The sequence below is a fragment of the Rhizophagus irregularis genome, chromosome 16, assembly GCF_026210795.1.
Source record: "Rhizophagus irregularis chromosome 16, complete sequence".
NCBI classification, from domain to species: Eukaryota; Fungi; Glomeromycota; class Glomeromycetes; order Glomerales; family Glomeraceae; genus Rhizophagus; species Rhizophagus irregularis.
Window position 1 is genome coordinate 1803327 of NC_089444.1, and position 14792 is coordinate 1818118.

General features: G+C 34.6%; 8 protein-coding genes across 8 annotated transcripts; 1 reads left to right on the forward strand and 7 right to left on the reverse strand.

Annotated features, from left to right (window-relative positions):
* Nucleotides 1–809: 809 nt before the first annotated feature.
* Nucleotides 810–1278, reverse strand: OCT59_008161 (uncharacterized protein; the record flags this gene model as incomplete). The annotated part of the gene is made up of 2 exons (XM_066142270.1): nt 810–1106; nt 1219–1278. The coding sequence occupies 2 exons, from the start codon at nt 1276–1278 to the stop codon at nt 810–812; spliced, it is 357 nt and encodes a 118-aa protein (XP_065999168.1).
* Nucleotides 1279–1360: 82 nt separating this feature from the next.
* On the reverse strand, nt 1361–2739 carry OCT59_008162 (uncharacterized protein; the record flags this gene model as incomplete). Its single annotated transcript, XM_066142271.1, has 3 exons — nt 1361–1822; nt 1952–2593; nt 2665–2739. The coding sequence occupies 3 exons, from the start codon at nt 2737–2739 to the stop codon at nt 1361–1363; spliced, it is 1179 nt and encodes a 392-aa protein (XP_065999169.1).
* A 22-nt stretch (nt 2740–2761) lies between these two features.
* OCT59_008163 (uncharacterized protein) lies at nt 2762–3794 on the reverse strand (the record flags this gene model as incomplete). Its single annotated transcript, XM_066142272.1, has 3 exons — nt 2762–3081; nt 3254–3571; nt 3662–3794. 3 exons carry the CDS (start codon nt 3792–3794, stop codon nt 2762–2764), a joined length of 771 nt encoding a protein of 256 aa, XP_065999170.1.
* A 214-nt stretch (nt 3795–4008) lies between these two features.
* Nucleotides 4009–4572, reverse strand: OCT59_008164 (uncharacterized protein; the record flags this gene model as incomplete). The annotated part of the gene is made up of 2 exons (XM_066142274.1): nt 4009–4365; nt 4450–4572. The coding sequence occupies 2 exons, from the start codon at nt 4570–4572 to the stop codon at nt 4009–4011; spliced, it is 480 nt and encodes a 159-aa protein (XP_065999171.1).
* Nucleotides 4573–4643: 71 nt separating this feature from the next.
* OCT59_008165 (uncharacterized protein) lies at nt 4644–5225 on the reverse strand (the record flags this gene model as incomplete). Its single annotated transcript, XM_066142275.1, has 1 exon — nt 4644–5225. The coding sequence occupies one exon, from the start codon at nt 5223–5225 to the stop codon at nt 4644–4646; it is 582 nt and encodes a 193-aa protein (XP_065999172.1).
* A 122-nt stretch (nt 5226–5347) lies between these two features.
* OCT59_008166 (uncharacterized protein) lies at nt 5348–6381 on the reverse strand (the record flags this gene model as incomplete). Its single annotated transcript, XM_066142276.1, has 3 exons — nt 5348–5584; nt 5654–5871; nt 6159–6381. The coding sequence occupies 3 exons, from the start codon at nt 6379–6381 to the stop codon at nt 5348–5350; spliced, it is 678 nt and encodes a 225-aa protein (XP_065999173.1).
* Nucleotides 6382–10086: 3705 nt separating this feature from the next.
* Nucleotides 10087–11759, reverse strand: OCT59_008167 (uncharacterized protein). The gene is made up of 5 exons (XM_025318401.2): nt 11625–11759; nt 11404–11539; nt 11210–11337; nt 10908–11145; nt 10087–10833 (listed from the first exon to the last, which is right to left on the reverse strand). The coding sequence occupies exons 1-5, from the start codon at nt 11745–11747 to the stop codon at nt 10742–10744; spliced, it is 717 nt and encodes a 238-aa protein (XP_025176200.1). The 5' UTR covers nt 11748–11759; the 3' UTR covers nt 10087–10741.
* Nucleotides 11760–11866: 107 nt separating this feature from the next.
* OCT59_008168 (uncharacterized protein) lies at nt 11867–14631 on the forward strand. Its single transcript, XM_025318402.2, has 11 exons — nt 11867–11963; nt 12045–12054; nt 12120–12188; nt 12260–12523; nt 12594–12755; nt 12894–13097; nt 13170–13262; nt 13337–13540; nt 13641–13737; nt 13814–14027; nt 14098–14631. The coding sequence occupies exons 1-11, from the start codon at nt 11875–11877 to the stop codon at nt 14549–14551; spliced, it is 1860 nt and encodes a 619-aa protein (XP_025176201.1). The 5' UTR covers nt 11867–11874; the 3' UTR covers nt 14552–14631.
* Nucleotides 14632–14792: the final 161 nt, after the last annotated feature.

A 14792-nucleotide genomic window follows, 5' to 3' on the forward strand; every position in this document is an offset into this window, starting at 1 on the left:
GATCAGATCTATTAAAATAAAAATCAGATCGGATCGATTTAATCGAATCCGACTCGAACCGATCTGTTAGGAGCACTACTTTCCGCACCCTCTACTGCGGGTATGTAGATCATTTCCTTTTTGGGCAATACCATTCCACAAAAATCGATTTTGGTAAAAATGCGTTTGGAAACTTGTGTAACATAAATTTCCTTTTTAGGTAATTCGGGATTACGCGGTAACGCCAGCCGGATCTAAAAAATATGACTCTGCAGGGTAATTCCTACGAAAGTCAAGTACAAAATGCTTACTCCGTCAGCCCATTCATACCACTCCCACCTAAGGATTGCCTCATCTATGTTCACTTAATGCATGCTCTATAGTTTCCCTCTCTTGGGGGTCCACGACCATCCCATTCCTAAGCATTTTCTCCATAATATAAAGCTAATCCTCGGTAAGGCGGTTTATCCATCTTTTATAGAGGTCGTTTACATCTTCAAACGTTATCCAGTCAATTTCCTCTTTATATAATGCTTTACGAGAGGCTCGGATTTCGCAAGTACGCATCGATCGTAGTGGCATAATTTTTCCACCTCTTATATGCCTCTCGACGAACTTCCTGCCACCACACTCTATCTACCTTACTCGCTGCAATAAGGTCAGTATCCGGGATCTTTGTGACAATACGTTCGACTATTTCTACTGGTAACCGGTCCAACATGATGTTATGTTACTTATACATTAGCTATCTTCAATTACTGTATGCCCATTACACATGGATAAAAAATATAGACTAAATTCGTACAGGATCGTAGGACTACAGGAGCCGCTTATGCAAGAAGTTCTGTTAAGGTTTTCTCAGCCTCGTTTTTAGTAATAGCTCGCTTTGGGGGACTGGTTGATGAGTCTTTAGTCGCATTATAATACAATTCGAAGAGGGCCTCAAGCTTATCTAGGAGAGCTTGTTTATTCTTGTATGATTCGCGGATTTTTGCTATATTAGCAGTATATGCCGCATTATCTGGAAGAGTTTTCTGGCCACGAACTTCACATATGATACAGGAGAATTTGCCGTCTGGATTCGCTTGATATACTTCACGTGGTCCTGGACGAGGTAACTGGTTTTGCTAAACCCAGATACTAATGCGATTACTATAGTATCTTTTAATGCGCGGATAATCTTGGGGACAGTTTCGTCGAAGCGATATTAGGCTGAATGCGCGATGCCTCGTAAATAACCTCTTCACTAGTGCTGTCGTTGCTGTTAACAATGCTTGCGAATTCGGTATATGTTGACATGATTCTTTGTACTTTGTAAAAAATATAAATCTTCAGTTACCTGTTCATTCGAATGAGAAAAAATAAATATGAACCTCGGGGTTTACACTTGGGATACTGCAAAGCAGTAGAAGCGTCGCTCGGCCTTTTGTATCAATGGAGAGCCTGGTCTATATAACCAGGGGATAGCGACTTTCTGGATGATCCTAGCCGCTTTATTGTTCCTTCTTTCTATATATCTTCTAAAGGCTTTCTGGATCATTTCAGCATGATGAGTATAATAGTCGAAATTAAAATGCTTTGGGCAACTATATAAATGTAGTCGTACCGCTTGATCTACGGAAGCATCGGCTCCCCATCCGCGATCAATAAAAGATTTACAGTAGGTACAGTACCACCTATTTGGTAGTCGTGATACTATTCTCCTAATGTGCACAATATAAGCATATACATCTTGACGAGACCTTGGATAAGGTGGCCGCTTATGAAAACCTATTCTACTACAAGTATCATAATATCTGAATGCGCCTAGCCCACGTGTGGAAACTTTTGTCGTCTTGTCTACCTAATCCGTCGGTGTTTTGCATTTGGGTATCTCGTAAGATTACATGTTCTATAGGTTTATTCAATTATGCCATCACGGTATGTCAGTAAAAATAAACCTACCAGTTCTTAGCAATCATGTCCAGATAACCTTGTTCGCATTTTTCACATGGCAGTATCCCGCGGTTTCAAACTTGAAAGTCTTTAGAGTCGTATTTGCATTCTCTGAACAAATGAAAAGCGCGAGGCTATCTGGCTGCTCTTCTAAAATAAATCCGTCTGTATGGATACGTCGTACTTTATCCTTGTATGGTTGAATTGCCTCAGATGTGATTTTGCGACCACGTGCTAATAAGAATGGGGCGATCCTGGGATACTCACCTTTGAAGGGATTACCCAGGTTTGTAAACTGGAATCGCCACTGGTCAGATCCTACTGGTATGATAGAATCGAGTGTATGGCCCTCTGGAAATGTAAATGGGTCTGTTTGATCTGTGATGAGTGTCTTGTAATTACGCTTCCTCTGGCATAATGCTCCCCATAATGTGTTGAGGACTCGCTTTGCTACGCGGCCAGCTACGCCACCCTGGTTTTTAATTTTGAAGAGGAAGTGTACATACTCACCGAATATTACAGTTCCAGGGATTCTCGCTTCTCTATCATATATCAATGCATTTGGCTTCCCATCCTGTATTAACTGTATATTGAGACCAAGTTTTTTTGCTCGTTGTAAGTCGATGAATGTATAGATTCCCCTTTTATTCTGTCGGAAGAGAATATTATTCCCACTTACCTTAGCACAGAATAATCCATACAAGGCATAACCCCTGTGGTCAACAAAGTCATTAAGTGTCTGGAATTTACCCCGTCTGATTGGAAAGTTCGCGTTCGATTGTTGGATACTCGGGTATAAACTTGTTGCGTCATACTGTCTTCCATAGCCCTTCCACTCGTTATCTGCTTAGATTAATCCTCCCATCATTGCATCACTTAACCACTCTGCTTCTATCGGGTCAAGAGGATCATTGGCTGGAATCCCTACACTAAATCGTTCGAATAACCAGAGAGCCGTTCTTTTGTAAGACCAGTTATGGTATGATAAGTCGATTCCTAAACCGAACTTCTTTGTCTCCTGTAAAAAGACATCCCGCTCCTCGTGGATTCTCTGATATGCTTCTTCAAGAGTTTCATATATTCCCGTTTTACAGTTTTTCTCAACAGAGATAAAGGAACTCTTAGAATTCTTAGTTTTTTGAAACTGCCCAATTGTGCAAGATTTAACTGTTTTGCCGTTGTATATATATTGTGACTACATTATTGGTTCCATCTTCATGGTATATAATGGGTAAATTACGCTTTCTATCTATTTTACTGGGGTGGAGTCTTCCGGGATTTAACGCGAGAAAGTAATGGCCTTCTGACAGGATGAGTGTTACACGTCTATCGGACTTACTCTTAGAGATTCGGGTAATGTCCCCCACAATATTAATTGCGAGACTTCCTGCGAGTTGTTCGACCTTGTCCATGCATGAAACTGGGATGGGAGCATCGCGATTGAGACCTAATACCTTTTTGATATATTCGGGCTTTTCGATTGACTTCGATATTTTAGAAAATGTGCCGTAGATATATTTCAGGCATTCATATAGGCAATCATTTAGCTCCCCATCGCATCCTTCTGTGGCCGGTGGAGCGTCTCTTATATAAATTATAAATCGTTCGAAATAATCGGGGTCTGCGTCGTCTGGTAGTTGTGCTTCATCATAATGGTCTAACAGTGAAAAGAGACTTACCGGTTCATTTCCTGATGTCTATCGACCGGGTTTCCAGTTTTCATAGGGAAGTAGAATCTGGAATTTACAATTTGGATATTGGGATTGGAGTCGCTGACCGAGTCTTGCTATTGCTCCTCTGGAAAAGCGGGCACCAGAAAACTGGAGTTCCTTGATGTCAGGTCGTGTTGGTAAGGCGCGTGTGATTTTTGAATGGGTCATTTGATATACTATGAATTGTATTCAATTGTAATATAGCTTTTCTTTATAATAAGTGTAGGATAATTTAGGACAAAAAATATAAGATAATTACACGTCACTTATCTTATTAAATGGAGTCAATCATATCACGGACCTCATCAAAATACTCATCATCAAACTCGTCTATGAGTCCATTGACGGCCTCCCATTCACGTTCCATATCAGTTTTTAGACATTACTCGGAGATCTCTCGCGCTTTTCCCTTATCTGCCCTCATAGTTTCATACCCAGAGGGGGTGGGAATAATCTCGGCATTACGATTCTCCTTGTATGCTCTTATTAAATCTGCGAGTTCTTTACGGCTAGGTGTTTTAGGTAAGTTCCCATTATATTCAATCCAGTCCTTGAAGCGGTCTACTACTTCCCTAAGGTAGTACTGGTACTTGTCCTCAATACGCGTTGTGGGACATTCCTCTATTTCAAACGCGAGTATTTCCCAGTCGTATTCATCTGACGCGTCTTGATACTTGGCCCATAATTCCTTACCTGTATTGTAGAGATCATTGAAGACCTGGTCCTTTGAATTTTTAACCTACGGTTTGCGATCCCATCAGTGTCTTTCTTGCCAAGCCCAGTGCGCTCGAGTGCCTTCCTTTGGTTCAGGATCCCGGTCGACTTCTGGTTCTGTGTCGGGTTCTGGGATAAGTTGCTTTTCAGGAGCCGGTTCTGGGTCAGGCTTAGTGACAGATGCAGAAGATTCTGCGGGAGACTCAGGTTGTTGTTCAGGAGTTGGGTCCATGGTTGTAGAATCCGAGTCTGATAATAAGTCGTCTAAGATGTCATAGTTATCGGTTCTCAGGGGGTGGCTTCTTATTTCATGGCCTTCGTCGATAGATAACAATCTGAGAAGCTATCTATAGGTTCATCGGTATCTGACTCATTAGTATCTTCATCGGGATCCGGTTGTTCTTCCCTTAACTCTTGTGGACATTCTTTTAAGTGATCAGGCTTGGGTGGAAGCGGTGGAGGAGCCCTTTTGGAAACCAGTTGCTCTTCGATAACAGGTTCAGGTTTTTCTTCAACGGGTTTTTCTTGTACGTCTTGTGAATTGTTAGCTGGATTATATATATTTGCCAAGAACTTCTCTAAGGCTTTAGGATCAAACGTGGACTTCTCGGGAGTATCTATATCTATTCCTTCTATGTCTATCTCGTCTGTTTCGTGGATCCAGTTTTTGCCGAGAAATTTCTTGTAGAGGTCCCCCCTAGATATGCTGTAAACTCGAGTGCGCTTCTTATCAATATACATTCGATCACTATTTATATTTAACTCATTTGATAGGATTCTAGAAGCATTTATCTTTGATAGTGGTGAAATGCAATGAGTTTCGCAATATGAAGTATATACCCTATAAAATTCTTGAACAGGTAGGTCGGTCATATAATTTTTCATTACGAGGTATGTGTTTTTTATAAATTGGAATAGCGGTAGAAGAGTCGAGATGATATGTTCCTGTTTGGATGTTGTCATGGGTGGCGGATTCCCATTGAAGTCCGGGTAAGAATCCGCGATGGCTAAGCATAGAACACCTCACCAGCGCCTGGGTATTTCATAGCGTCACCGAGTTTTTTGAAGTAGTTGAGGTCTCCCTTGCGGGATAGTGATACATCCAAGAACACTGTGCGCCTATCATCATTCTCCACTCTGAGAGCATTTTCGTTGGTTAGGACGATGGTGGACATAAAGTTTTTGTAATGTGTTGGTGTCTTGTATTTTTCGTGAATTTCCATTATGTCACTCGTTACTTTATCCTTCAAAGAGCGATACAGATTATTCTACTGGCTTTTTTCTGTGGGCATTTCCTCGAGAAGAAGAAGCACCTTACCCTGTAATTGCCCATTGAAACTTCCAAGAATTGTCTGAGGATCGCTGGTCTTATAAACGAGTTGAGTGCCTAGGACGCTACGCTGAATGAAATCTGTTATAATACCTTTGCCCCAATCCTGTCCGGGTTTTAGGTAAAGAATAAAGTACATCTTCCTTCCAGCAGATACACCGGCCAACCACTTAATGATATACTCAGTAAGATTCCAATCGCCTGAACACCAGATATCCCGAATGTGAGAAAAGATAAATTTAACCGCGAGGTGGATTGTAGACTCAAAGGTGGATATCGGACGCAAGACATGGAGAAATCCTGGAAAGATATTTAGATAGAGTTGGCCGGTTAAGGATCTGAAGATTCGCTGTTTATGGGAATCACAGGTTGCATTACATACATCGGTATTCTCGACCATAAACCACTTGTAGATGTTGAACTCAGTCTTTTCGTATAGTCTGTTCAGGTTGCGTGCGTAAGCCTTCAATGATGGACGATAAGTTTACCAATATTTTTGTCAATAACGTATTTCAAACTTTTACTATCCGGGTCCCACCAGAAAACTCTATGAGGATCTGCACAGGGAATGAAATAACTGCAAAGATACCTCTTGGCTTGATTGAGATCACTCATACTTTTTGCAGTGATAATAAGCCGTTTAAGCTCATCGATACTGAAGGCTTTTGTTTGTTCACCGAATTTGGGGATAACTTGAGCTTGAGTGGTCATTTTTTCGTTCTATCAAATCGAGTACTAATTTATAGTTACCTAATCTTCAATTGCCGAATGTATTTTTTCTAAAGATCTGCGCTCCTCCGGTCCTACCTGGTTATCTCTCTGTGGCTTTACAGACCTTCTAGGGATTATACTTGCGTGTCAGAGTAATATGTTTACCTGAGTATGTTAGAAGTGCAGATTACCCGCTTACTTGCTCACTGCGTTCGCTTTACATAAAAGTAATCAACCCGCTAACCGAAGACTTAAACCTACCCGCTGACCTACCTGTTATCAGTTCGAAAAGCCGATTGGAGGCTAAGAAATGTGGGACAGATTTTTTGGGACAGACGGGACCGATGGGACGCATTTCGGGGGGTAAAAATAAAACTTTTTCTGGGGGGATGTCCTTTCCTATATTTCTGAAATATCTGTCCCATTTGTCCCATCTGTCTCTCCCCTCTTATTCTCTCTTTTTTTGCTTCCTTTTCTATTGTTTTCTGGTTTTTGGTTATATATTTATGGGACAGATATGGGGACAGATAGGGATAGATATATGGGGAGTCGATCCCACATGAAAAGGGGATGTAGGTGCTGCGAGGCCGTGAGGCCGAGGTGGGGGGTGACGTAGGCAAGACAGCGGCTACCAGGCGATGACACGTTTTCAAAATTTAAAATATGAATAAAAGATAAAGTCATAAGACTGTTTGCATAGGAAAAGGATAAAACTACCCTGGACAGATGCCTGCTACTTCCTGTCCGAGTGGTCACTACAAAGTATACCACTTGGGGTAAACAACTGTACTATCAGTGCTAGGTAATCGCGGGCTGTAGTGGCCTTGAACAGACTTAAGACGAAACGGCTGGTACAAGGCATCAGACGGTTGATTGCACTGTCAAAAGTTCCTCCATGAAAGTAGATGCTTCTCTAAAGGTCGTTAAATAAATTGAGTATCAGTATCATGCAATGGGTATAGGATGAGTAAGCGGCGTGTACTGACTTCAGATCAGCCTAAAATGGCTTGATGGGGGATGTCTTCTATAGTGGTGCTGTTACGAGGAATTAAGGTCTTTGGTATAATGGTTGCGGGTTGAAGATGATAGGACACAGGTACCCGAGATTAGTTCATAAGAAGCAATGGGTGGTCGGCCGTAAACACTTACAAAGGAAAGGATAAAACTACCACCATTCGATTCGTCTCGGTGAGACAATTCTAACAAGCTATGATACATCTTTGTACGATTATTAGATGCCAAGTTATTTAATATATTCTTTATATAACTGTGATTATAAACGGTTCTTTTTAATATAAGATTTTTGAGGATAGGTGTGATAGTGACTATAGATAGATTATTATTATATAGGATAGATTTTAATAATAAAGTATTTTGAACATTCAACTGGTGTGACTATATAGTAGAATGTGACTATAACGGGAGTGACTATAGAGGGAGTTGACTGTAATAATTTTTTTATTTGTTTAAATAAATCCTATTCGGCATCAATTAATTTCCATTGACTGATTAAAATTGATCAAAACCCATTCCTACATAAGAAAAAATGTTAAAAATATATAAAAAAACCTTTAAGACCTCTCCCAAAATATTTACCTCTTTAATCCGAAACTAGTAGAAGGAGTTTCTAGAAAAAAAGTGAAAAAAATATTATAAAGTTAGTTTATTAAAAAAAGAAGGAAAAACTTTACAAAAATACAGAATATTTAATGATTTAACAAAAAAAAATTAACTGAAAAGTAATTAATAATAAATATCAAATAGATTATAATTAAACAACTAATCAATACATAATTTAATTTCACTAAATCATTGTTATTAATATTTAGAGTTATATCTTTATTGAAAGATTTTTTGAATAATTTTGCTTTCTAAATAAATTTTTTTTATAAACTATAAATAAAAAATAAAAAAACAGTTCCAAGTTGTGTTCAATGTAAAATAATTACTAATATACTTGCAAAAATTCTCAACTTACTTGATGTAAAAACTGGTTGAAAAGTTGATAAGGAAGTTGATGGGGAGTTTAATAGGGAGTTTACGAAAGAAAAAAATTTTTTTAACGTAACTTTTTGTTGCTTGATATCTGTCATATGATCATGTAGTACAAGTGTAATCATTTTTGCAAAACTTAATTTACCTAATTTTTATTATTGCTGTTTTCTAATTACTGTGATCTAGCATTATTTAATAAAAAAAAAAATTTTTGAGAAAATATGTGAAAATAAAAATTTTATTGTATTTGAAAAAATTTTCAATTTTTAAATAAGTTTACTTATAAGTAACTTTTTAAATTTTGTGTAATAAATCAGTTTTTAAAAAGTTATTTATAAGCAAACTTATTTAAAGATTGAAAATTTTTTCTTAAAATTACAATTTTAGCTTATAATCAAACCTCCTTTATTTGAAAATGCAATAAAATTTTTATTTTCACATATTTTCTCAAAAAATTTTTTTTTTTATTAAATAATGTTAGATCACAGTAATTAGAAAACAGCAATAAATTATTTTTAAATTCCTTAATTTAGACGAATTTTGTTAATTCTGCAAATCGGCGGATATGAGTAATACATTATCAATAAAGCCAAATATGTAATCAAAGCTCATAACTTTTGAAAAATTTTAATATAAATTCTAAGTAAACTCAAATGTGAGTTATATCTGTATTATTTAGAATCTTAGTATGTAATTTAATATAATATTAAAGTATCAGTAGATGTTTCTATTGTTGTAAAAATTGAAGAATTTTTAAAATTAATATCTAAATTAGTTAAATGATGCTAATATGAAACTTTACTAAATTTGATATAATATTTATATTCTTCAAAATTGTTAGTAAATTATGCCTTTTGTAATTATTTCCAAATAATAAATACAAAGGTGGGTTCTATTATTCAAAAGAATTATTATATTATATTTATATAAAAGACTATCTATATGACTTATTTTTCATATTTCAATAATATTTAAAATTTTAATATTACTTAAAAAAAACTTTAAGGTTATTTGTAGTTTATCAATAATGTCTTCAATAAAATTATCATTGGCAATTTCAATATTTAAATTCTATAAGATTTATATGCCCTATAAAAAGTTATACTTAAAATATAAAACTAATTTTAATTCAGAATAATTTAACCTGATAATTTTATATGGAAATTTATTAATTATAAAATCACCTAATCATAACTATCATAATATTTTACATATTATTTATTTGTTTATCAAACATTTTCTGTTCTACACTTCTTTTGCTTTTAACATTTCAAACTTTGACCTTTTAACATGAATGACCTATCTTATAAGTAACTGAAGCAAAATCCTCTTTATACAGATAATAAACTTGCTTTATAATGAAATTTTCCCAACATATAATATTTAACTAATTAAATATATCAAATATCTCTTGATATAACAACTCAATTAATTAAATTCTTTGAATTCTTTGCTATAATCTTATAGTGAATTTGAAATGAAAAACCAGAGAGTTCATTATATCAAGAGCTGACTGTATAATTTATTTTATTTCTAGATAGGTTTATTAAAATTTTGAATTTTTATAAGAATTACATTAAATACTTAATCATAAATTCTAATTAAATTAGCAAATTACTTGAATAATGATTATTCATTTCTCAACAATAAGATGGAAAATCCTACAATAAAAAGAGATAAGCCAAAAAGACCAGATTTAATAATTATGTATTTATTAGCCTAATTTTTTAAAATACAATTTTTTTTTATTATAATGAAAAAAATGACAATGGAAGAATTATGTTAATTAATAAATTGTCATGTAATATTTTTAAAGATTACATCCTTGTTTAAATCTGAGATTTCAAATAATGGTTTATATTCAAATTTACATCGAATTTGTGTAATATAATATTTTGGCACGGCTTAAACCTAATTTATCCTCACATTTATTTCTTCTTCAAGTTCGTTATGATTGAAAGTATTAGACTGACAAGTTGGTCACTTTCATATATCGAATATTTTTTTTTTTTTTGCTGGGATATGATAGTATGACTAAATAACTATTAAAGACATCCTTTTTTTAGAGAATGTGCAAATTTCTTAGATTCTCATTAACAGAGATAATTTGATGATAAATATATAAGAGATGTCTAGCAAGGAACGAATCAATCAGCAAAACGATTATCACTGTTGACTAGAGATTGCTATAAATTTTTCTTCGAAAGGAAATATTTAGCAATTATACATATTAGAATAAATGTAAAATGCTTTTTTCTTAGCCATAATTATGACCAAGCTCCTTTCGGTAACATAGAAAAACATTATAATTAGAATTTATTTTATTTTTCACTTTTATTAATTTACGCTATTATTGGTAAACAATCTAAAGTTGTTCCTCTTCCTCTTTATCAATATCATCCTCCGATCCAAAAAAATCGTCATCAATCGTCTTACTCAAATTACTCATAATAATTTCTTCAATCCGGTAGAAAACTAATTAATAACAAATTTCACATAAAAAAAAAAAATCCTTAGCTTAATAATTTTACCTTTATCTCTTTCTTGGCATTTGTTCTCTTTCTTTTTAAGACTTTCATTATTCATCATCTTTTCAACAATTTGTAATTTAATTTCCTCCTTAAATCGTTTATTTAAAGATTCTAAATCATTACTTTGCATAGCTCCTTTTATTATCTGTCTAATTTCATTTCTTTTCGATATCATTTTTTCATCATCTCCCCCACTTGTTGGATGAAGTGCCAAATACTTGAGATTCTTTGGGTAATACTATCGGTAAATTCATAGTTAAAAATGGTTGTAAAAAAATTTCTTTTTTTTTTGGTTGACCTACCAAAATATAATTAAAATCTATTTGTAATTCATACAACTTTTTTTCAAGTTCTGTCTTCTCTCGAAATGTTCGTGTTTCGTTTAGTTGTTTCTGGACTTTTTTAATTGCTCTCTCAACTTTTTTTCGATCTATTGTAGCGATTAAAATTAGTCAAATGTATTTTAATTCTAAGAAAAAATTGGAAGCGATATTACCGAAATGTTTAACCATTCGATATTTTGAAGTCATATTTTTCTCCTTATTTTCTGCCATTCTTTCAACTAGCAACAACTTGCACGCTTTCAAGCGTCTTTCCAGGCTTACTTGTCCTTTGGCTGAAAGTTTCTCATTCTACGAGAAAATAAATAAGTCAACTAGTTAATGTAGAACATTATACCTTAAGTGTAGTCCGATGTGACAAAAAACTCTACACAACTGTTTTTAAGAACCGTTCTGTATCTCTTATTTTCTTTTTAAGTGCTGTTACGCTCAATGTATCTAAAGATCCTTTCTCGCTTTTTTTATAACCTTTATTCTTATTTTTGCAAACGGGCGGCATTTTGCAAGTATTAAACTATTAAATTCTAAAATCCCGCCATATATTTCACACGCCGGATCACGTGAGATGAAAATTTACTAATTGTTATATCGGGAAAAAATTGAGGAGGAATCTTTTTTAGAAGAAAATGGAGCGTAAACGTACTAGACCTGCGAATGTGTTAGGAGATGACGATGAGCCGTCTTCTATTGAGCCTGAGAGTAAAAAGTTTAGAAGGTAAAATTTTGAAGAGTTTTTTTATTCGGTTTTCCTTTGGTTAATTTTTTATTTATTGAATCGAATCCTGACTCGTTGCAGCTCTGGAATTGTAAGTATTAAGTTAGCTTTTTTATTTTATCTTATCTTATCTCTAAATATGTTACTTTTTAAAAGGGGGTCCCAAGTTACCGACCAACTCCTTCCGATTCTTCAATACCGAATGCAGCGCCTCGTCCCGAGCAGGTACCTTTGTTTAACGGGATTTCCTTCCTCACTTTTTTCATTTTTTAACTATAAATTTTCCTTGGAATTAGATTAAAGCTATGATTGCGCAAAAGAAAGCACAATTGGAGGCTATGGCTGCTTCATTGAGACCATCTCAACCTAGGCCACCTTTATTACCTATTAGACCACTCGTGTTATCTAGTAGTACGTCTACTACCAGTATAACCACACCTGTTTCTATTTCAACACAAAACAATTTCACATCGTCAGGAATTGATCCTGATCTTCAGCGTAAAATTCTTGAAGCCAAAGAAAGAGTTAAAGTTAATTTGGCTAAAGCAAATCCTTACTTGGTACGTATATTTGTTATATATTTGAAGCTGATGTTTATTAGATATTATACTAAATAAATTCATTATTAAGCCTTCAACTAGTTCATTAGCAAAAGCGGCTGATGATTCTTTAAAAGCTAAAGGAGGTTTAAAAGTAGAAGCTCATCCTGCACTTTCATTAGATCAAAGTGGAAAATTAGATCTAAAAAGAGTTGCGGCACTAATACCAAAACCAAATTTTGCTACTGTAAAGGTAAGTTATATAAAAAATTAAATATTTAATGTTTTGTCTTTCTTTCAAATGCACATCTTCAAAAAAAAAAATTCTTTTTATATTAGAAAACATAATGACTGAATAAAATTGTGTTAACGCCTAAAAAACACTCCTTAGGCGAATCAAAGGGCCGCACCTGCTGCTTCAAAACAAGAATCTAAAGTATCATCAACCCCGTCTGAAGAATTGAATGATATTACTCAAAATCCATATTTTGATCCAAGAGCCGGTTCCATTGCTCCTCAACGTCGTGGACGTAAAAAATTTAAATTCATTCAAAGAGGAAAATATGAATCCATAGGAGATCAAATGAGAGCTCAAGTGTGTTTAAAGGATGATAAATAATTCTAGTTTGATTTGACAAGAACTCGAATAATCTTTTTCTTTTTATAGGCTAAATTGGAAAAATTAAAAGAGGACATTGCTCAAAGTGTGAAAAAGGCTGGCATGGAAGCAGAACTGGATTCATCTGATAAAGCAATCAAGGTAAAGTTTATATTATGAAGGGATAGATGATGTAGTAATTTTTTTTATAACTTATTTCTTTCTTTTTTCTTTAGAGAGATCCTCCACCTGCATTAGAATGGTGGGATGCCCATTTACTGCCAAATAAAACCTATGCAGATATTGATGCTGGCTTGGCCTTGGCCAGGATCGAAGACGATGATTCTCTTGTTACTTGGTTTGTTCAACATCCAATTCCAATTAAACCTCCTGGAGATAACGGTCCTCCCCCGCCGAAACCATTAATGTTGACCAAGAAGGTAATTATCCATTCAATTTATATTCGATGTTTAGGCTTCGATAGGCTTAGTCAAATTAAATATATTTTTAATAAAATAAATAATGCAATGACGTAACCAGGAACAAAAGAAGCTACGCAAACAGCGACGTTTAGAATTGCAGAAAGAGAAACAAGATAAAATTCGTTTAGGCTTGTTACCACCGGATCAACCTAAAGGTAAAATTATAATTACTTAATTTACTTGCTAATATTTCATTATTTTAATAAATTAAAAGAGAATTCTTTTGTATAGTCAAAATGAGTAATTTGATGAGAGTTCTTACAAACGAGGCTATCCAGGATCCAACCAAGGCTGAGGCTCAAGTTCGTAAAGAAATGCAAAGACGTCAAGAAACTCATTTAAAGGCTAATGAAGAACGTAAATTAACCGAAGAACAAAGGAAAGAAAAGAGACGGAAAAAACTGGAAGAAGATGCCAAAAAAGGCACTATAGTTTGTGTTTTCAAGTAAGCTATAGTAAATTTTTCAGTTAATTTTTTTTTAATTCTAACATTAGTTTATCAATTTTTAATTTAGAGTGAATGATCTTTCACATCCGAAAATGAAATTTAAGGTTGACACAAATGCACAACAACTTGGTCTTACGGGAACAGTTATTATCAATCCTAACTTCAATGTAGTAATAGTTGAAGGAGGACCAAAAGGAATTAAATATTATAAGAAATTAATGATAAGACGTATTGATTGGTCTGATACTACGAGACTGGGAGAAGGAAGTGGAGCTGGTGGAAATGGAGGAGGAAATGAACAAGGTGAAGACGAACCAACTGCGGAACCTCCCAAAGAAAATAAATGTGTGTTGATTTGGGAAGGAGAAGTTAAAGACCGTGGATTTAAAGGTTTTTGGTTTAAAACTTGTCCTACAGAAAAAATTGCTAAGGACTATTTGAGAAAACATAAAGGTGAACATTATTGGGATTTAGCTAGTAAATATGTAGATGATGGTCTTGAATTACCTAATGTGTTTTAGTTTACTGAAATGAAGTACATATTTTATGTTCCTTCTTATATTATATAAGTAAAATTCATGATATCTCTTTATCAGTATTATCTTGTTGACATTATTTCATTTTATCTCACAACAACTAACGTTCTTGGAATCCATAGCCAACTTTTTAATCACGTTAATAAGTTAATTCGTTTTCATAAAAAAAGTCGCCGATCTCTCACCAATCACGTGGTCGTTATGGCCCACAAATTGCATTATAGTG

Bases quoted from the DNA above. Each gene is read 5' to 3' on its own strand.
- OCT59_008167 (XM_025318401.2), bottom strand. From the start codon at position 11,747: ATGCCGCCCGTTTGCAAAAATAAGAATAAAGGTTATAAAAAAAGCGAG. The intron at 11,338-11,403 runs GTAATATCGCTT...TCGCTACAATAG, and splicing joins TCGAATGGTTAAACATTTCG to ATCGAAAAAAAGTTGAGAGA. The intron at 11,146-11,209 runs GTAGGTCAACCA...ATTTACCGATAG, and splicing joins TAGATTTTAATTATATTTTG to TATTACCCAAAGAATCTCAA.
- OCT59_008168 (XM_025318402.2), top strand. From the start codon at position 11,875: ATGGAGCGTAAACGTACTAGACCTGCGAATGTGTTAGGAGATGACGAT. The intron at 13,263-13,336 runs GTAAAGTTTATA...TTTTTTCTTTAG, and splicing joins CATCTGATAAAGCAATCAAG to AGAGATCCTCCACCTGCATT. The intron at 14,028-14,097 runs GTAAGCTATAGT...TTTTTAATTTAG, and splicing joins ACTATAGTTTGTGTTTTCAA to AGTGAATGATCTTTCACATC.